The sequence below is a fragment of the Taudactylus pleione genome, unplaced genomic scaffold (genome assembly GCF_031769625.1).
Source record: "Taudactylus pleione unplaced genomic scaffold, aTauple2 ptg000690l, whole genome shotgun sequence".
Taxonomy (NCBI): domain Eukaryota; kingdom Metazoa; phylum Chordata; class Amphibia; order Anura; family Myobatrachidae; genus Taudactylus; species Taudactylus pleione.
In genome coordinates this window covers 739,625-762,669 of record NW_028285092.1, presented here as the reverse complement: position 1 = coordinate 762,669, position 23,045 = coordinate 739,625, and the positions used below count along the sequence as shown (strand labels likewise).

Below are 23,045 nucleotides of genomic sequence, written 5' to 3'. Positions count from 1 at the left end.
AACAGAGCATACAGAAGTGTACTTCACTAAGCAGCACAGCCACTTGTGAGTCTGGACACAGCCTATACAGCAGAGTACAACACAGCATACAGAAGTGTGCTTCACTAAGCAGCACAGCCACTTGTGAATCTGGACACAGCACAGCCTACTCAGCAAAATTAAGCGCAGCATACAGCAGCGTGCCTGAATAGGAAATGGCGCCGAGTTCCGTCCGCTGCACCTTACATAGAATGCAAAACCCACGAGAATCCAACTCCACGAGGATGACGTTTTGCCTTCGAAGTGGAATCCGAGTCAGGCAGGAAGACCTGAGCCGCTGCTCGAATTGACTTGGATTCCCAATGTTCGGGCCGGTTCGGATTCCGAGGTATCCGAACCGCTCATCGCTAATGAGGACAGTATTTTATTTTGTAACATTTACTCACTGAAGTATCAATCCAAGATAATTAAGGAGAGTGTTACTCCAAACGAAGTTAAGGTGGGTACACATTAGATGATATTTCGCCCGATCTGACGGATCGTGTCGACATATCATCAAAATCGGCTTATGCGTACCCACTATATTGGCCCATGCGCGCTCCTGTTTGGTCGTCAGTTGCCGCATCAAGTCGTCCCGATATACAGCTCAATCTGACAATGCGAATGACGACCCCATGCAGTGGAAATGAGGCTGGTGTTGACATATCTGACAGTCGGGTACCAGATCACGTAATGTGTACCGACCCCTTATATGTCGCCCCATCGCCCATGCGGTCTTCCGTTGCATTGCTGGGTACATACATCGTTTAGCGTGTTCCTTTATGAAAGGTAAAAGTCAGTATCACAGACTGCGCTGTAACTACTGCAGCCTATTTTTCTTGGACTTGTGTCGAGGCGCGGCACATTTTGGACTTGTCCCAGTCATCATATTATAGATTTAATTAACTGTTACATTGTATCTATGAACTTTACTAATCCAGTACTAAAGACCGTGTAACTAACACTTAGGAAACGCTACAATTCTGGATCCTTGTGATAACCGGAGCAAGAGCTAACTGCATACTTGCCTGCTCCCAAAAATTGGGTTGCGCTCCTGGCCACTCAGAATAGTGGGTAAGTCTCTTGCACCCCCTTCACCTGCAACTCCCCCACGACCCTCTCACGCCCCCTCCCCCTCATGGGCGGTCCAGGGGGGGGAATAACGTGAATCGCGTCACAACAGCAATGTCGGTTTTCTCAGCGTTATATAGCGGGGGATGGGGCCACAATGATGCAGCCATGCTCCTTGCACTGCCCACTTTCCCGGTCACCACACCCCTTGGCTACCTGGCTGCTCCCAGGAGGGGGCAGCAAAGTTTTTAAGCATGGTTAACTGTCAAGCATACAGCATACTATTTGTCTTGTTCTCCACTGGGATTATTTTTGTCCACATCATTAGAATACAAACATCTTTTGAGCAGATTTGTCAGTGATTGTTCTCATACGTGATCCCACTGTTTCAACAGGTACCTTGCATTGAGATTTATATGAGAGTACTCCAGTGGCATAACTAGGGTCTTTGGTGCCCATAAGGGGGCTACATACATTTTTAGAAAAAACAAGACGTTTATTTGTTTTTGACAGTGTAGAAAGTGTAGATGATATCATTGTTTGATTTTATTGTTATTTTATTATGTCATTAAGACAAAAACACAGTGATATCATCTACACTTCTTTTTATTTCACAATAGAAACAAAACCATAATTATTAAAAAAATCATTATCTTGTTAGTTTTGTCTTCAAACTTCGTTTTGTCGCTTTTCGCTTATAAGCTTTTTCTGTGTCGTCTCTGTGTATCGTCCAGCAGTAGTCAGCCATCATGCTGACGTCCCAACGACCCTGGTATCTTCTTTCTACATCTTTAACGTCTTGGTGGAACCATTCACCCTGTTTTTCACTGTGGTCTCCGAGATTATTTGGGAAATGCTCAATATGGGAATTCAAAAAATGTACCTTATAACTCATATTGCAGCCAAGGTTTCTGTAACTATAAAGCATTTCCCTGTCAATCTCTTTGTAGTTTGGATCCTTGACATTGCCTAAAAATTTTGAAATCACTTGTTTGATATTTATTACACGCCCAAAATGTTAATCTTTTATTAACTTTCTAATTTCAGGGCCTGTAGAAATGCCTTCCTTCAGTTTAGCATCGGATAGGTTAGGGAATTTCGTGGAAAGATATTTGAAAGTTTCTCCATCTTTAGGCAGTGCTTTTACAAATTGTTTCATCAGTCCTAATTTTATATGTAGAGGTGGAAATATTTGGATCTACTAAACTGGATTTGATGACATTATTTTTTCCAATTTCTAAACTTTTTCAAGCTGCCCAATTGTTTTCTTGCCAATGTAAATGTTTAGCTCTGCTATCCCATTCACAGAGAAAACATGGGAATTTAGTGTAACCTTGTTGCTGGCCGAGTACCATGCATAAAATTTGAAGGGTTTAGGCCCTTTGTAAATTTCAGCTCCAGGCCCATGTGGACCTTAATCTGGCACTGGGCGGGGGGGAGTTTTATGACGAGAACTTAATTGCAACGTTCTATACTACCGACTGAATTCATTTAAGACAATGTTTTATAATAAATGTAGGCAGAATACATTTATTACTTTAAAGAATATGAAAAAAATTACTTATTCATAAATACAAGTTTTGCAGAAAAACGTGATGTGATATGCAAAATCGGGAGTCATTTTCGTGTTCAGAAGCCAAAAATCTATAAGTATCACATAATTTCGTTAAACAAGTTTTTTTATCGCAGACCTGTGTTTTGCCTTATATACTGTATACAGCACACGTTAATTTTGTGATAAGATAAATAATAATGTGATTAAAACAATAAATTGTTATTTTTTTTACTTTTGTCACACTGTACTCATATTTCAAGAACTAATTGGGTACTGTATCACAGTGTTGGCTGTTTCATGTGGCTAATTGCAAAAACACAAGTGATTAGTATGTAAAAAATTGTAACAAGTGCTTTAAATGTAGAAGGCACAACTAGATTGTAACACAGAACGACTGAATGGTACCACCTCCTTTCTTCAACAGTACAATTTATGTATTTTGTAACAACGTTTTAAATACATACTAATAGTGAATCTTCAAACCCGTTTAATTAATTGAATATGTGCTGTATATAAAGCACATTTCAAAGGATGGGTGATTAGGAACCTCAGGGATCTTGGAACATACATATTACTATATTTATGATACAGATACATAGTTCTTTACAGATGTTTAAATTGCATCGTGTTCGTAATCTAATTTTTCAAAATATTTAAATAGACTGCAAAGTGCTGTCTGGCTGTTTCATTAGGTTAACTGCAAAGACACCAGTAATAATTACTGTGTATCAAGTTTTAAGCACTTCAAATGCAAATTAACTTTTAAGTACAACGGAATGAATGCCTGTACTTCCACAAGATATCTATTCATAAAATATCACTTGTTTAGTGTTCAGTACAAAGTTGACAGTACCTGGGGTTAATATTATTTCAGTAGTGCATTACCATTGTTAATAACAACATTATTCTGAATTAACACTTTCAGCAAGTCAAAAATAGTGTAAATCAGTTGTTCCCAAACTTTCTTGAAACACAGCACCCGTAGGCCAAACGTTTTTTATTGAGAAATTCACAAAAAAAATTGAATTAGGTAAAGTGTGCCTACCTGTCACAGGGGCAAAGGCAGGATTTCTAGAAAGGGATTTCCAAATGCTTGATTTTAGTGTCAATGAAGTGGACAGAATTAGCACTTAACCAGCTATAATATACATCATACAAAGTGAAGTGTAATATAATTCTGAAATATACAGAGCCAGCGATCACAGTAAACCATTAGACAGTAGGTACATCCTGCTTGAGCTGAATGTCTTTATTTCAGATGTGGCCCACGATTCCAGAGCATTGGAGCAAGTCCGGGAGTCTGGGGAGCAGCAAAAGAACCTAGCACCATCCCTGGACATATATGTACACATTGGTCTCCTTATGCACTGGATAGTGTATGTTATACAGTATTAATAATTAACCCTATAGATGGTCTATAGCAGTACACCCCTAACAGTGCATGTTTTCCTTATTTCCTAGTTGATGCATAGGTGTATTCATTACTTACTGACACATTTTAAAGAATCTACAGGGGTTACTAATTATTTAATATGTGATACTGAGAAGATCTTTAAAGCTCTAGTAAAATTGAATTACAGTATATACTATTGCTATTGTGGTCATGGCCTAGGCAAGGGAGTAGGCTACACAGGCTCATAGAATCAGAGCGCCAGGTTCACTGTAGTGGGGTAATATACACCAGGCCACTTGAGTAGTGGAAATATGTTCTTTGGAGGGGAAGCAGTCAGGAAGCCTATGGACGGCTTCCTGACTGTATAATCCCGGCAGGGGTTAAATGACTGGTGTCGAAATCCCGACGCCTGTCATTTTCCCTACGTCAGGAGCCCGACACCCCTCTTACCAATCGAAGGTAAGCCGGGCGCGGGGGAGGGTGGAGGATTAAGTTTAGGGTTCCCGGGGGGGACTTAGGGTTAGGCAACCCCCCCCCCCCTTGTGAATATTTGGAATCTATACAAGCATGTGCATGAAGGAATTGAACTGCAGTTAGATTCTACAACCCGGCAACTATAATAATTAATGTATGGGAGTGGTTTTTTGGCACAAAAAGCAATTTACTTTAACTATTACCATCTCTCTAATTTAAGAGAGTGGCATATTAATCCAGAGTCTCATCCACATACTGACCTAGAAATAAGACTACGGTCACACTGTAAGGGTACTTTTGAATTTTATTTCACCAATTTCAGTCCTTTTCACGTTTCATATTATTTTTTTCTACTTTTAACCTCTATTTCGCTGGTCATGTCCCATGCTGGGGCATGTTAATGTATATCTAATAAAGATTGATTTTTATTTCTAAATAACATTACTGTGCGCCATACAATAGACAATCTTTTCTTCTCCCCTCTGTTGATGTTTTTGAATATAGCCCCACAATCATAAAATTTGATTGCCAAAAAGTCAGCATAACAAAAAACCTTGTTTCTAAAAGAAAACAAACATTTTAGTTTATCTCTTCAGAGTGAGAATGTATAAATTGTTTCTCAAACCTACCCTGGAAATGATCACTTACTGTATAGTTGAAAGTTTAGCCCTGTGATTTGATTATTGTCAATGCAAAGGCTAAAAGTACATGCTATTTAAATCTGAGGCCAGATCTGTTGGTGCTAAGGTATTTTGGGTATTAGTACATTTTCTCCTTTGCCACAGCCGATAGTTGCTGATATAATATGTTTATGCTGGTTTGTAATAATAAATTAATTGTGTTACTTAGCTTGTGAGGGTCAAGATTTCTTTGAAGTACAATAGCACATCAAATAGTAAAAGTTAAGCTGGGTACACACTTGGCCGACGGCCCGTAGACCTTTCTGATGATTGTGTAGCACATATACACTTACCAATCGTCTGTCTGATGTGCCAGGCTTGACATTACAACTGGACATACCCACCTAGTTGAGCTGTAACTCATCGGCGGGTCCCTGTAGCATGTGTATGGGTAATTAGCGGGTTGCCCATACACACCAGCAGATGACCGATATATCTCTCAGATATATCAGCCATCTACTGTGCTGTAGGATGATCCGATATGTCTGTGAACAACGTAGTTCACAGACATATCGGGTGTACACACACGCAGATGTACCATAGATATATCGGCCAATATGTGTTGTATAATGTAATGAGTTTAGAAATTATTATGGATATTTAACAGTCACATGGGTTCATAACGTTATCTGTTGACTTAAAAGTTGTTTATGCTCCACGTATGAATTCAGAATTGTTACAATTAATCTGGCTAATTTTGGAGGCTCATATAGCATGCTCACACAGTGCCTGATTCATATTTGTACGCTATTACCTATGCAGCTGTGATCCGGTACACAGCTGCTGGGTTAAAATATGCAAATGTCGCAGACGCTGTGATATGTATTGAGACGCCCACTGGCGTCTTTTGCAAATCCAAACATCTGCATAAAAGACGCAGCATTGATCTTAGATGATTTGATGTGAGCAGCCCTGAGCACTCTGTGGTTCCACAGAATGGGCGTGGGAAATGAGACGCCGGAGCCATGTTTGCGGAGTATGGAATCGGAGACACAGGATTGACTCACCCCCGAAATGGTCGCGACATGCCTGTGTTTTTAGCCAACACTGCTTGTTACCACCCACCAGTTGCGGGTTTAAAGTGACCACTTAGGGCTCAGCGGGTGCATAGCACTGGGGCCCGCAACAATGAAGGGGCTTGCAGCCGGGCAGTACTAATAATGAGTCAAACTGACTCATTAATACAGTACTCTATGGTCGTAACAAAGGAGGAGGCTGTGCCCGAGATCCAGCCACTTCCTCTGAGTCCCCGCCTCCTCCTCGGTCTATTCTACAGTCACCCTCCTATCCCTGTCCGATGCCCAAGACCCCGAGTCCACACCCCTTCCTTTCCAGTCTAGCCCTGTGTCTCTCCTTGAGTTCTTTCCTTTCCTGTACCTTGGAGCTCAGCAGGGACCACACAGATCCTCAGGTAAATAAGTGTCACTGTCATTTAGGGAGTGTATGCAATGGTGAGGAGTGTATTTGTTTTTTTGTGGTGTATCAATGTAGTGTGTGTGTGTGTGTGTGTGTCTCTTTCGGGCGACTATGGTAATGTTATGTACCTTGATGCATGTGCAGTGCAACTTAGATGCATGCGCAGTCAGCCAATAAATGCTCAACTGCAAATACATTGACATGGCGTGCAATTCTGACTCAGGCCCATAGACACTCATGATCCTGGTACTGGGCTATAGATATTCATGTGGTTTTAAATTGAGATTTAACCTCCCAGGAGGTACTGCAAGAGTCTTTAATATGGCACTACAATGTATGTGTATATACATATATATATATATATATATATATATATATATATATAGTGCACCCCTGAGATTTATTCTTATATATATATCATGATTGATTGATACTATTTGGCCCATGGTGAGGCTAATAAGAAGACGGCAGCACGTACATCACCATTATTTGGGACTTTTTGATACTGTATTAATTTTATGCTCTTAAGTGGATATGTTGCGCACTTGTGCATTATATATATATATATTGTGATGACTTGGAGTATTTAGCTCGGCAGAGGGTGGATGGGTGCAGTGTTAAGGTGCTTATTGAGGGTTCACACACGGTTTTCAAGTAAAAAAATGATGCTTTTACTTCCAGCTTGTGAAATTCAGGATACAGAAAATAACAAAACACAATCTTGGTGGCCTTCCCTGTATCACACAGATATAGGCCCTGGCTTTCTCAGCCCGCAGCTTTACTGCTTCAATGTCCCACGATCAGAGAGTTTTGTGGTCCCCCTTGCCTCCTGCAAGGTCCGGACACCGGCCTCCTGGCCCCCAATGGCTCGCTCAGCTTCACTGGGCTCTCTGGCTTACTGCTTCAATGTCCCACGGTCAGAGAGTTTTGTGGTCCCCCCTTGCCTCCTGCAAGGTCCGGACACCGGCCTCCTGGCCCCCAGTGGCTCGCTCAGTTTCACTGGGCTCTCTGACTGTTACAGTCCCAACTAGACTGTCTCTCCCGGCCTGACTGCTCGGCCTTCTCACTAGCTCACACCTGAGCTCTCTCCACCTGGTAGGTGTATCACCACTCAGTATTTCAACCCTGTGTGGGAGGATCTCTCCAATCCCACACAGAATCTGCTGCTCACCAACGCCACCTCTGGTGATACTGCCACAACATATGTATATGTATGTAGAGGGGCACTCTCGGATCCAAGTCAGCTAATTGCCGGGGTGCCTTCCTTGGTAATAGTATAACAGGCAGATGTCCAGAATCACTGACCAGGCGGCACTAACACGGACTCCATACAGTAGAAAAAACGTGTATTTATTGCCACCGTTTCAAGGCTCCATAGGCCTTTTCGTCAGGGTGAATAAAATTTTATTTACCCTGACAAAAAGGCCTATGGAGCCTTGAAACGTTGGCAAAAAATAAACGTTTTTTCTACTGTATGGAGTCCGTGTGAGTACCGCCTGGTCCGTGATTCTGGACATCTGCCTGTTAGATAGATATAGATTATATATATATATATATATATATATATAAATTAATTAAAACCTAATCTAATTATCAGTGACTGTTACAATTATGGTACGATAAAGTCAGTACAGCAACTTCAGAATGCAATATAAAGTATGATACTGCTGTGCGCAGGCTTATAGAGGCAAACTTGTGCTCAGGATACTGGCAAGTGTCAGGTGAATAATTGCTGCCCTCAATGGAGAAAATGTTCCCTACACATGCAAGTTTTTCTGAACTGGAGTTTCTGCTTTGGGTCACCTGACTGAACCACTCTTACCAAATCTGTATAGCCAGGAATCAAGACCTGCGGAGCCAAACTGTATTTTTCTTGCACCAGCATGACCTTACTCTCCTCCTCACAAGCACTTTCTAGACACCATAAGGTCCTGATTTATCACTGAAAGAAGAATTAAATGTTCCAGTCAAAGTAGGAGCATGGACAAACATGTCTAATACTGTACCTTCTGTGAGTTCTCAATTGAGGAACCTAAAAGGTTTTATAAGACTTAAGAAACTTATGAAAATATGCAGTATAAAGCTGAAATTTCAAATTGAAAAGTCAAAAATTATGCTATGGATCATTAATTATACATAACTTGCTAGAAATAACTGAGTTATGTATTTATTTTAAGACATTTAAAACAGTGTTCATAATTCAAAACATTCTTACTAACATTTAGCAAGCTTTATCCTGTTTGAATTTTCAAGAATGAGCTGCATTGATTTAGCATTTAAATCATAAAAACATTTACCTTCAATTCCTTTATGACAGATCGTGTCTTTGTATGCGTTACCTATTACTTTTCTGTCTTATAGGCACAGAGTATGAAGACACAGATTCAAAGAGTAATGTGAATATTGAAACAAAGTCTTCAGTTAGCATAAAATTTACTAAGCCACAAATCGTAGAGAATTCTGCAGAGGCTATAGAAGATGAATCCATTCTTATTCGCTCTGAAAAAGGAAAGATAATGGACAAAGAAAAATTAAAATTAAAGAAACTAAAACCTACAAAAGAACACAGCCAGGAATTTGGAGCCGAGGCAAGCGATGATGATCTATGGAGCCGAAGGCGAAGTGAACGTATCTTTCTTCATGGTGCAATCAGTTCTCCATCGGTACTGCCTGATGTCAGTACAAGCGTAACATCTGTATCTAAAACCATCCGCTGCAGCAAGGTGACAAGCCCCAAGAAAGGAAAAGAACAAAAAGACAACTTTAAGGTATGTTTGGAAAGACTGCAATAGTTTTGTTTGATATACAGGAATGAAAAGGAGCTTAAGAAATACACATTGTTCCCATTTCCTGCAGCAATGCCAAGCTGTATAGATTTATTTTGTTAACCACATTTTGACTACAAGCATATAATACTTGGTGATTCATTAATGCTGGGTACACACTACTAGATAACTTGTTTGATCAAATTATATATCGGTAGCAGATCAGCTGATGTGTACACCCAATATGTCTGTAAATAATGTCATTCATAGGTCGACCCTACAGCACAGCCGATGCAGATATGTTGATGTATCTGCATGTGTTGTACGGGCGACCCGCCGACCGCCTGTACACTGGCTGCTGGGACCGCCGACACTGAGTGGGCAAATTTAATTTTAAAATTTAAATTCTGGCCAGACCTATCAAGCGACCAATTAGTAAGTCGGCCACTCTGTTGGGTAAGTGTACACCAATCTAAGTCTCGAACTTTAACAGTCACTTATTCATACCATGACTTTATTATACATGGGGTCCTTGGGCCTGATTCAGACCCACTCGCGAGCGGCTGTCCGCTCGCAAGTGGGTCGATGTTCTGCACTGAGCATGCGCACGACGGAGGGAGCTACGTCGTGCGCATGCGCCAGACGCGACGAGCGAAGGATTTTCCTTCGCTCGTAGTGTCTCTTCAAAGGGGGCGTGCTGTCGATGTTGACTGACAGCACGCCCCCTTTGGCGGGCGTGCCGGGGGCGTGCCTCCCTGACGGGGGCGTTCCCACGGGAACGCCTCCCGTCAGAAGCCGGCCTGACATCACTAGTGATGTCAGTGGGAGTGATTTTGGCTCTGATAGAGCCAAAATCACTCCGAGCCTTGTGGTTGAAAAACTCAACCACAGGCTTTTGTACGCAGTTTCGATGGTCGCGATGGTCACGACCATCGCGGCCATCAAACTGCACACTCGTATAGGCTGTGGGTGTTGACCCACAGCTATACGAGCGTCCAGGAGGACGCTCCATAGTTATGGAGGACGGCCCTCATTCAGAGCGTGCGCTCTGCTCAGAGCGTACGGCTCTGAATGAGGGCCCTTATCCACTATTATTTAATGAATCCGGAACCAGATTTGTCTCTCCTTCTCTTGGCAGATGATGTCCCCAAATTATTGGTTAAAAAATAAAACTACCAGCAACCGGTTTATTCGTTTGTATGTATCAAAAGTTAATCCGATGTCTCAGGAACACTCTTGATTTTAACCATCCTCGAATTGATCTGTTAGCAATGGTCTGTTGCTTACAGTCCACTGTAAAACATCAGCGTAAAACTGTCACCATAACAACTACTCCAAAATAATGTGGCAGTATAGAAGTTCAATAAAGTGTCAGAAATCCTTATGCATTTTGTCGATAATGGTAACTTAGAGGTTTCATTAGAGGAAGTTAGTGGAAGTAAACCCTGACTCTATTTAAATTCACAGTGGATTATTGCTAACATTATCAAGAATGTTCGTTAAAGTAAAGGCGTCTTCTATATATAGGTTCAAAAGTAGTTGAACAATATATATGTAAAATAGAACATCAAAATAATAGCTACCTCGATAGGCAGGATCTAAAGGTAAGTATGTTATGTAGCTGGTTTAATACAGCATTTTGCGGTGGACTATAAGCAGCCTATTTAAATAAATACTGTCAGGATCCAAAACACAATTCCTCAAAGTAGCTTTTGTGACCGATAAGTATGATGAAGTATTACAGATAACATGGGGGTAGGGGGGGTAAGATGCGCTCTCCCTGCTAGTAGTGGTGATGGTGATGACTTGTGTGTGTTTGTGAGTGGTGTGAATTGGAATGTTTCTTCTGGTGGTGGTAGTGTTTTGGAAGTGAGAAGGAGGGTGTGATTGAGTATGGAGTGTAGTTTGGAGTAATGTGAAAAGGGGAATAAGATAGGATCAAAATGAGGCCAGCGAGACACAGTAATTTGGGGCAAAAATCTTTTATTGAGTAGTCACAATGCTGCTTTGTCTCCACTGTCCATCCCCATTTACACGAGGGACCATCAGTGCAAAGAGCACCCCGCACATCCGGCCGCAAGTCCGCACAGCCAACATCGAAAGTGACCAGCTCCATCCCGGTCACACCTTCCATATCCCCCCCTCCTCCCCGGCCTTTTTCAAATCAGTATCCCGGGCAGACCGCCCCCCCCTCCCAGGGGTGGTCCTAGCACACAAGCTGCAACCCAGCCTCCCAGCAGCTCACCCATCCACACCTCTGGCTCCATACCACCCGCGACACGACATAGAGCCAACCTCAGCTGCACACTCCGGTAGCTGACCTCCGCAGACCAATCAGAACAGCCGTGCACTTGCAGCACACCAGCAACACGCTGATCCAGCTCACCAACAAACCTGCAGCTTCCAACCTATCTGCAACGGCCGCAACGTCGACCTACATCACCATAATAAAAAACCTACCGGTAGGTAAGTGCTGCCAAGACTCGCACCAACACGCGAGACGCCGCACAGGTGTTCCAACCCACTCTTCACATCCCCCCACCCCCTGAGACTTCCTAGACTGTCGACCATAGGTCCAGCAGGGGTGACATGCAAGGTCACTGAACCGCACGCGAAGGAGCCCACTCAAAGGGTCCACCTACCTTCCCAGTCTCATCACCACTCATCACTGAACCCTACCCACCTGCCCGGGATCTCAACAGAGCAGCATTGTGACTACTCAATAAAAGATTTTTGCCCCAAACTACTGTCTCGCTAGCCTCATTTTGATCCTATCTTATTCCCCTTTTCACATTACTCCAAACTACACTCCATACCCAATCACACGCTCCTTCTCACTCCCAAAACACCACCACCACCAGAAGAAACATTCCATTAACACCACTCACAAACACACACAAGTCATCACCATCACCACTACTAGCAGGGAGAGCGCATCTTACCCCCCCTACCCCCATACATATTCAGTGCGGGAAAGGTACTCCCACACAAAGGTGCAGCACCCGAAACCACAACACACCACCCCCTGTCAACGAGAGCGCAGTTCTGCCGCCCATCTTCATATTACAGATAACAATCCATTCGGATTCCAGTCAATTGTGTTTAATTAGAGTATCTGGTGTCTTTAATGATTTGGGGGATACTATAAAGTTCTGGAAAAACAGAACAGCCAATAATTATAAGTAGGGCATACAAGTTGCCGGCAGTCCAGGGTTCATAATGAAAGAACACCTAATACACCAACAAACATACTTAGCAACATATTCTCAGTCGACCAGACAAGAAATATATGCTTATGGTTGAATTCACATAAGATCAAAGGTCAGCTAATAGTTGCGAACAAGAAATCGAGTATTGAGGGCAGCAATGTTAGTTTTAATTAGGGATGTGCAGGCTTGGATTTACTCGGTTCTTATCGCCACTTTACCGCAAATTCGGATTTATTATATTGGCTATCCAAAACACATGATAGGAGATAGCCAATAAAATGCCGCTTTGAGATCCGAGTAAAACCGAGCCTGCACATCCCTAGTTTTAATACTTGCATAATTTCCCAAAATATATTGTTACTAATGTTATATAGAAGTATCTCGCAGCAAGCATTTAAGCATAGATGCGTCTATAGGTGGAACTAAACACGCCCTTTGGGTGGAGCGCGACACACCCCCTCAATGGCGCGCATTCTACTACCAACTATATTTTCTCTGAAACTAGTTTTCAAAAGTAGGCAAGTATGTCTTAATGATCTCCTACATAAATATATGCTCTTACTTAAACTATCACAGTGATAGGCAGCCTGATATATCTCTGGTGCTTCATGGATGTGCACTCTAACCTTGAAAAGGTTACAGTTATTCTCAGTAATAAGTTAAAAACGGGATGTAGTCAGGAAGCTGACGGTCGAAATGCCGACCGCCAGCTTCCTGACTGTCTAATCCCGGGAGGGGTCTAATGATAGGCGTCGAAATCCCGACGCCTAACATTATCGCTTCGCCGGAAGCCCGACGCCCAGCATACCGAACGAAGGTAAGCCGGGTGGTGGCCGCGGGGAGGGAGCGGGTTGGGTTAGGGGCTCCCGGGGAGGACTTAGGGTTTAGGCACCCCCCCCGGGAGGGTTAGGTGAAGTGGGGGTTAGGGTTAGGCACTCCCGGGGGGAGGTTATGGTTAGGCACCCCCCCCTCCCCCTTCCTGGAGACTTAGGTTTAGGCTGCGGGGACGGGGGGTTAGGTTTAGGCACTTAGGGGGTTTAGGGTTAGGCATGAGTGGGGGGAGGTTAGGCACCTCTAAGGGAGGGTTAGGGGGGGGACAGGGTTAGTTTTACTTACCTAAAATCACCTGTCAGGATCTTCACTGCTGCCATGCGGCCGGCGGTCATACATACTGATTCCGTTAAAGCTATACATTTAATCAAATAAAGAGGCAGCTGTTTGTAATAACATGTTTGCAGGCATATTATTGATAAAAGAAGGGTCACAAGTTATAACAAGCAAATCTGGCAATAATGTGTGAGGCTCGAAGAACTTTGTTGTCCAACGGCCGTCTGTTGACCATCACTAATTTTGTTCCTTGCATTTGCCTATTGACCATATAATACTATCCTGATTTCTCTTTCATATGAATTTTGTTCCATTCACTGTCTGTCACAGCACGCCGGACACCCGCTGTCACTTGCCGGGTCCGGCGGCACTGGAGTTCGGGCAGTGGGCGGTGTGACCCGGCGCCCGCTGTCTGCTGCTGTCTCTCCCCCGGCTGCTCGCTGCTGTCTCTCCCCCAGCGGCTCGCTGCTGTCTCTCCCCCGGTGGCTCTGTGTGCAGGCATAAGCGGCTCCCATAGGGACGCACTCGCTGCTCTGCTTTAGATTTAATGGAACATGCACAGGAAGTAGGTAAACCTGCGCCTGATTGAGGCTGGTTGGACCCTGACCTATTTTAAGGAAGTTCCTGGAATTGCTCCAGTGTCAGAGTATAGGCTCCATTTCCTTACTCCAGCGTTCCAGTGTATATCCTCTAAACATTCCAGACCTTTGGCTTACCTGTGACTCCGATTTTGCCTGACCCTTGGTACTGCGTTTATATCTGGTTCTGACCTCGGCTATTCCCTGTGACCCGTATTTCGTCTGCTCCCTGGTACCATATTGTCTGTTTGGTTCTGACCTGGCCTGTCGACTATGCTGAATATTCGCTACGCTCCATCCAGAGTTTCCCAGCACCTGTATAGGGGAACCTATCCTGGGGGCCGCGAACTGTGTGTCGGACGCAGCCAAGTCCATACCTTCTTGCGAGGGTCCCTGGTGAAAACCGCCAGCACATTAGGCTCCTCGCCTCAGGAATAGGTCACGTAAATTCCCTAAATACGGGCCGCATCCATAATCTACCCGAGATGTCTTTTTTTAACATACATCTCCTTCTATCTCTCAATTGTGAAACCAGGTTGCAAGATAATGCAGTTACAGATCATGTGCTGTACATAATAAAATATTGAGTGTGCAGGCCAACCATTAAGAATCATGATGAGAGCCCACATTTCAAATAACATATTACACGGCGAGTTTTCTGACAGGCGCCACCAGAGCAATTACCATAAACATAATAAGAGCCGACCCTAGCCAAATTGGTGCCCTAGGCAAGAGTTTGGCTGATCCTCTCCCCCAAGCTTGATCCAGAAAAGGGGTGTGGCATCACAGAAGGGGTGTGGTCTATATGTGCTGTGGCCCCTTCCCATTGTGCTGTGATACCATCTCATGCAGTCTCGTTCCCCCCCTTATGTTTCCCAAGCCCAGCATATTCTTTCTTGTGCAAAAATATTTATAATAAAACACTTACCTTATTTCTTCAACTGTATGCTTCTTCTGTCTTCTCCAGGGCACTCCTTTTCAGGTTCTTGTTCCTCTTTCTGTGTCAGGCTCCTCTTCAGCCATCCACCATTCTCGCTCACAGCACAGCACCCCAGTTTCTCCCCTCACAGCAACCCTCACCCATCACAGCACCCCTCTCCCCACACTGCACAACACCTCTCACAGCAGTCATCTCAGCACCCCTCACTACATGCTGAGCTGACTTTAATGAAAACATTTTTATAAAACTTGCCCCTGCAGCTGTTTTGAATCCTGACTGCACTTTAAGGGGGTGGCTGGCAGACTGCAGGGAGTCAGGGCAGGCTCAGCCTGCTGGACTCCGCAAAGGCCTATGGGAGGAGGAGCTGCAGCGGTAGGGCATGTGCTGCAGCAGACCTCCTCCAGCGGCCATTTTTGTCATTGCCCGCTGCCCTCACTGTCCCTGCTTACGTGCTGCTGGCTGTAGGATCTGCCTGATCGGAGCTGAGAGCTCCATTTGCGGTAGGCTAGTCAGAGCAGACGCGACGTGCACGTCAGGTGCCCCACCCCCGCAAACCGCTGCCAGCCCTAAGGCCACCCCACCGCTGACTGATGATGACCAGTCGCTAGCTACATGGGTGGACATAAATCATAAGTTACAAAATTGTATTTCCTCATAAAATATCCAATTTTTTATGCATTTAGGGAAACATTGGTGCTGATTGTGTAGGGGGTGTACACGCCCTTACAGCACTGACCATGCCTACATAGAACTGGTCACAGCTCCTTTGCTTCTCACAATAGGTTTTTTACAGTTTTCATCCCCAGGCCCATGTTGCTAATCTGGCTCTGGGTCTCTGTAAAAAAATTTACAATAATAAAAAAAATGATATGTATGTGTAATATATGTACTGATAAAAGTATCTAAAAATAAAATGTCTAACATTACAAAGCATTTAAGACATTATACATTATGGAGACAGTTTGTTTTAAAAGATGAAGCTGGGCACACACCATACGATTGATGCGATGAACTACTCACAGGCACGTACAATCGGACGTACACACTATGCACATTATATCGTTCTGATCCACATTGGAACAATATATCGTACGACGGATCGCATAGTGTACACATACTGTACTTGCCGACTTTGGGATGTTCCCTCTGTGAGATCCTGGAGTCTAGGTCCATGCGGTAAGTGTGGGGTGCATGCTGTTATGATTTGAGTAGTCAGGGCAACGCCACTTGTGCCAAAATTATTATGTAAAATACAGAAGGGTTACCTGATTTCCTGGCAGCAGGGGCACAGCAGGACATATAAGGGCCCCCCTATGCCATCCAAAACCCACTGCTCAGATCAGAGTGTGTGCGCACCTTCCTGTGCCCCATGTGCTGCTGCAAAGAGTAGGACCAGCACTCACAGTTTCAGTTTATTCAATATAACATCATGATACAGGCAATGACAGGGGGCAGATGTACAATAGCTGTTTCTTCTTCAAGGTCCATAGGCTCCACAGGGAGACCTTGGGGTGCAGTGATGGGAACCAAATCCGGGCACCACACAGTTAAAGCTTTCAGCTCCCATGATGCATTGGGTCCACTCTCCCTATACCTCGCCCCCGAGCCAGAGGCACCTCAGTTTGAGTTGGTGCCCGGCTGAAGCTGAGTCACTGTTAACGCAGAGAGGCTACTTAGTAGCCCCTAAAGCTATTTTATTTTATTTAATTCTATGATTTGATAGTTTTTTTTAACTCTTCAGAGCGCACAGCAACAGACTGTCCATTGGACGTCTGTGCTGCCACTCTGTCACCCCGCCGGCGTTGCAACGCCAGTACCGATCTGGGGATCTCGGCAGGACCCTGTGGTCCGTGCTAGCCGGCCCCCGCGGACTTCCCAGACTGCGACCGGAAATACGGGGACAAGGTAAGGCAGGTCACCCCTTGGTGCTGAGGTGGACGTAGGCTCCCTCTACCCTGCGCTTCCACTAGACCTCCAGGGACAGTATCGGCACGGGAAGCCAGCTTCCCAGTGGTTAATATTCAGCCAGGGATTCGGCCTTCCCTGTTGTAGCGGCTTGTCCCCTCAGCTCAGCGCGCCTTTCCACTGCAGTCTGGCTTTGCTGAGCTGTTTCCTCCTGTAGTCACACCCCCTCTGAAGTCTCCGGTGACCATTTTCTCTGGTGGTTAATCGCAGATCTCTCAGACCAGTGTGAAGTCCAGTCCCCCTGCACTTCTCTCCCTTGGGTTGAGGTATGCAGCACTATAGCCTTCACAGACACTGAATCTGGGCAGTTGATTGTAGTGCCACTTTGCAGTATACTTTCTGAACTGTATGTGACTTATGCTAGCGCTGCCTGTGTCTTTATTCCTAACTGTCAGCGTATATCTATACCTCCAATTCTGCCCTAATACAGGTGTAGTTAAGGTGGTTCTTTTACATCACATATATAAAAGATAATATTTGTGAGGTCTGACGCATACTGTTGTGTGCTGCATTGTGACATATTTAGGCAAAGGGCTCCTTCAGCTTAACAAAGTGTCAGACAGGACCAGTGTGTCGCATACTTAGACAGTGGGCTCCTGCAGCTTATCCAAGCATCAGTCAGGACCTGTTTTTTTTTCTGACTATTACCTTAACATACAGGTGTGTTCAGGGGTTTTCCTGTGTATCACATTTATAGAACTAAGTATTTGTGAGGTTTTGTCACATACATTCCTTGCACTGTGCCAAATTTGGGCTGTGTGCTCCTGCAGCTTACCAAGGCATAAGACAGGACCAGTATATTGCTTCCTACTAGTATCCTACAAACATGGTGGTTGCATTATACCCAGTGCCATATTGTGTGCCATTTACTCTGCAGCTATGTCCAGCAAAGGCAGGAGTATTAACAGGCATCTGCCCCCATACAGCCTGCCCCCATCAGGCAAGTTATGGGCTGCAGACTAAAGTGAAGAGGATTTGATAGGGGATCCGACTGTAGTTCCCCTGAGGGGGTTATCACAGCAGGACGTAATGCCCCTTTTGGGGTTGTCACATCAGATTCAGGAGATATAGGTACCTCCTGTACCCCCACCATGGGTAGATGTATTCTCTAGCTCGGTACAGAGTTGATGGCTACATCTAAGGCTTTTTAAATCATGTTGCAAGGTGGGAAACCTCTACCCAGTAAATCCTTTACACGTCCTGTGTTATCGTCACAGATGCTGATCTCTCTAACCCTGACTCCCCTCCGGAGGAGTATGAGAGTCGGTCAGAAATTGTTATTGCTGCTTTGGTGCGAGCTGTCAGATCCATCTTATTAATAGCAGATGACGAGCCAGACCTTAAATCCAGGCATCCTCTGTTTAAACGACAGAAAGTAGCTTCGGCAGAATTCCCTGTATCGGATCATCTAGCTGAACTCATGGCTGCAGCCTGGCAATCACCTGGTAAGAGGTTTCATACTAACCTCATGTTACGCTTTTCCTGTGACTCATTGTGCAAAATGGGAAACACCCCCTGCGGTGGATTCACGTTACGCGTTTAATTAAAAGCGCTAAGTTGCCTTTTCCTAGGGTTACTTCCTTGAGGGATCCTACGGATAGGAAAGTGGAAGCTTGCCTGAAATCAGTATACTCTCTTTCAGGGGATGTTGCCAGTCCAATCATGGCTATTGCATGGGTGGCTAAAGCTATAGAGAGCTTGGCTGACGCACTTGAAGACTTTTTTCCCTCAGATGCTTCTAGGGATCAGATGTCTTTTGTTGCTCACATTTCGAGATGTAGCTTCCTATATTGGAGAAGCGACAGTGGATGCCAGTCTCCTATCCTACAGAGTCTCAGCCTTGGCTGTGTCTGCCCGCTGTACCCTGGGTTACGCTCATGGAAGGCAGATGCGGATTCCGAGAAAGGCCTAGAAGGGCTACCCTACAATGGGGAGATCTTGTTTGGCTCAGTCCCTGACAAGTTTGTAACCATGTTGGCAGCATCAGAAACTACATTTCTGCCTTCAGCAACTACTTCTATTAGGCCTTGGACTACATAATTTAATTATTTTCGTCCACAGGGAAAGCCTAAAGGTTAGTCCTTTCCTAGGCAATCGGCTTTCACTAGGGCCACCAAACCCAGGACCTGGAACACCAGACTCCCTGCTTCAAAACCCGTGGATAAACCCTCAGCCTGACTGGACGGGTCTCCCTCCAGGATATCCCAGAGTGGGAGGCCGACTTCTTCTTCAGTTCGCCCAGTGCTGGTGTCAAACCACCACGGATGCTTGGGTTAGAGAAGTGGTCTCTCACGGGTACGCCCTCTCATTTCTCAGATGGACAGTTTTTCTACACTGACCCTCCTTCAGACCTGAACAAGACCTTACAATACAGTCCTTGCTGCAAGCAGGGGGAATTGTGCCAGTCTCACTATCTCACTGAGGGACTGGTTATTATTCTACTCTCTTTCTAGTTCAGAAGCCAAATGGGTCTCATCGGTCTCATCGGCCTATCCTCAACCTCAAATCATTGAACAAATTCCTCAGGGTACTTAGGTTCAGGATGGAAACCCTACACTCCATCATCCATGGTATCTCTGGATATTCAGGACGCGTACCTACGGGTACCTATAGCGCCCTCATATCAGCAATATCTCCAGTTTGCTATACAGCAACACTTCCAATTTCAGGCTCTGCCCTTTGGACTATCTACAGCTCCACGGATGTTTACCAAAATTATGGCTATCATGGTGGCCCACCTATGTGGTCAGGGTATCCGACTGTTACCATATCTGGACGACCTCCTGCTCTTAGCAGGATCCTCAGAAGTGCTTCACCGCCATCTGCAGTTAACCATTGCTTTCCTGCACAAGTGTGGATGCTTAACTGGAAAAAGTCCTCCCTGAATCCCTCACAGAGAATGCTTCATCTGGGAGCCCTGCTGGATTCTCAGAATCAGAGAATCTTTCTGACATCAGACAAGATCTCCACACTTCAACTACGAGTGCGCAGATGTCTCCACAGTCGCCAAGTGTCGATCCACTCAGCAATGCAGGTTCTGGGATCCATGGTGTCCACCTTCAACATGGTGGAATATGCTCAGTTCCATTCTAGGCCTTTGCAAAGGCTGATTCTCTCCAGGTGGAATGGGTTACCCCATCGGATCAAAGCTCAGACGATGGTGCTCTAGCCAGAGGTGTCTCTATCTTGGTGGCTACAGACACCTCATCTAACCAAGAGGTGTCCCTTTTGGATCACGGACTGGGTAATCCTAACAACGGACGCCAGTCTCCGGGGCTGGGGCACAGTGACCGTCTCTGACTACTTTCAAGGCTGTTGGGCAACAGTCTAAGCAATTCTTCCAATCAACATATTGGAACTTCAGGCTGTATAGAGGGCCCTCATGATGGCAAGACGCATTCTTCATGCCAAACCCGTGCAGATTCAGTCCGACAACGCCACCACAATGGCTTACATCAACCGTCAAGGAGGCACTCTAAGTCGGGCAGCAATGGCAGAAGTGTCCCACATTCTGACATGGCATTTCGGCAGTGTTCATTCCGGGAGTTCTCAAATGGGAAGCAGACTTCCTCAGCTGTCATGACTTGCATCCAGGGAAATGGTCTCCTTCACCTAGAGCTGTTTCAACTCCTAGTGGGTCCACAACAAGAGATGCTGAAGCAAGCTTGGTGGACGCTCTGTCAGTGAAGTGGACCTTCCAGTTTGCATACCTATTTCTTCCTGTATCCTTGCTTCCTCGAATTATTCGGAAGTTCAAGCAGGACGGAGGCTCGGTCCTGCTGGTGGCTCCAGCTTGGCCCAGGCATCATTGGTACTCAGATCTTCGGAGTCTCTCCATCGACACTCCGTTTCTGCTACCTCAGCGTCCAGACCTGATATCTCGGGGCCCTTGCCTTTACCCGGACTTGGGTCGTCTGTCTTCAGACATCCTTTCTAAGGTCCAGGGGATTCTCTAGCTCAGTCATCAGCACAATGCCTCGAGCGCATAAACCTGCCTCAGCCAGGATCTACCACAGAGTGTGGAATACTTATTTCCAGTGGTGTCGCTCTCGGGATTACGATCCTCAGGTGTTTCGTATTTCCATAATATTGGCATTCCTTCTAGCTGAATTGGACCTCGGCCTATGCCTGGCTTCGTTGAAAGTACATGTCTCTGCACTGTCAGTGTGGTTCCAACAAAGGATAGCTCCGCTCCCGGGTGTTCTCCGGATTCAAACTTCCTTTGTCCCCCGTGTGGCTCCTTGGGATTTGGCGGTAGTTCTTCGGGCCCTCCAGGGTCCTCCATTTGAACCAGTAGATTTGGTGGACCTCAAGTGGTTAACAGCTAAGACTCTCGTAGCTGTTAGAACTGGGATCGCTCTCCTGTCATCCTCCCTTTCTGGTATTTCAACGGGATAGGGCTGTGCTGCGCACACGCCCTGAGTTTCTTCCTAAAAGTAGTTTCTAATTTCCATGTTAATCAGGAAATTATTGTACCGGTCTTTCAGTCACCAGACCTCTCGGCAGGTGAGGCCTCATTGGATGTGGTCCGTGCTCTCAGGATTTACGTGGACCGTACCAGTTCCTTTCGGAAATCAGACTCCTTGTTTGTGCTCTTTGGTTTTCACAAGAAGGGATGGCCAACCAATAAACAAACATTGTGTAGATGGCTTTGTATGACTATCTCAGAGGCTCACACACAGGCAGGCTTGCCTGGTCCGGCTTTTGTTAAGGCTCATTCTACTCGGTCTGTGGGCCCCTCATGGGCAGCTCACCGTGGCGCCTCGGCTGTTCAGCTTTATAAGGCAACCACGTGGTCTTCCATCCAGACCTTTCTAACGTTCTATGCATTTGATCTCTTTGCCTTTCAGGATGCCTCCTTTGAGCACCGTATTCTCCTCTCAGCGCAGGAGCGTCCCCACCCTTAAAAGGACTGCTTTGGGACATCTCTCCCTGTGGAGCCTATGGACCCTGACGAAGAATATGAGAGTTATGGTAAGAACTTAACTTTGTTAACTCTTTTTTCGAAGTTCATAGGGTCCACAGGGCACCCGCCCTGACGCACCTGGCTTCATATGGGCTATGTTACTGGTCACCGGTTTCCCGTCTCCTTCTCTGTGAGTGTGATTCTGGAGTGTTCCAGTCTTCTCTCTCTTTCCTGCTCCGGCCTTTGGCTACTTACAAACTGAGGTGGCTCGGGGGCGGACCCAATGCATCCTGGGAGCTGAAAGCTTTAACTGCTCGGTACCCGGATTTGGTTCCCATCACAACACCCCAAGGTCTCCCTGTGGACCCTATGGACTTCGAAGAAAGAGAGTTAACAAAGGTAAGTTCTTACCATAACTCTCATTTTCAACTGATCTCCTTCAGTGTTCCTCAGGGGCCTATATATATTATTATATAAAATTTACTATATGCTAATAACCATTCATTTAATCCTGTATATTAACTAAGCAAAAGAAACAAACCTAAAACCAATTTTAAGAAAATGCGGCGCATGCAATGCAATGTAAATTAACTGGAAAAGTATAACCAAAATATATATCAATTAATAAATAAACAAATACTGTGTGAGCAGCCTATGCAAATATATAAAAAGCAAGTTTAATATGCATAATCCAGATTTTATAACAAACACGATTATACGGTTATGTACATAGTATTCGGAAGAAATACTGTAAAATGGGTATTTTAAAACACCAGAGATAAGGACCCATCCATCTTTTGCAAAAGTGTTGTAAATTGTCAGTGGGGGCTCCAAATATAATTACAGGGTGCCTGCTCAGTCCTATAGGATGCAATGATAGAAATCCAGCAGGGTTGGAATAACCTGCAGCTTGTGCAGCCCCTTGGCTGTAGAATGCTCCCAAATGGTAGGGTTCCGGCAAGGCTTTG

At 45.0% G+C, this 23,045-nt stretch overlaps 1 protein-coding gene across 8 annotated transcripts in view; it reads left to right on the top strand.

Moving 5' to 3' along the window:
* The window catches only part of TNRC18 (trinucleotide repeat containing 18), a 416,103-nt gene that overhangs the window by 273,574 nt on the left and 119,484 nt on the right, over positions 1–23,045 (top strand). For all 8 annotated transcript variants that reach the window (XM_088456240.1, XM_088456241.1, XM_088456243.1 and 5 more), the window contains one exon: positions 8,969–9,375. In XM_088456240.1, the coding sequence (XP_088312366.1) occupies positions 8,969–9,375 (407 nt within the window). The remainder of the gene's footprint in view (positions 1–8,968; positions 9,376–23,045) is intronic.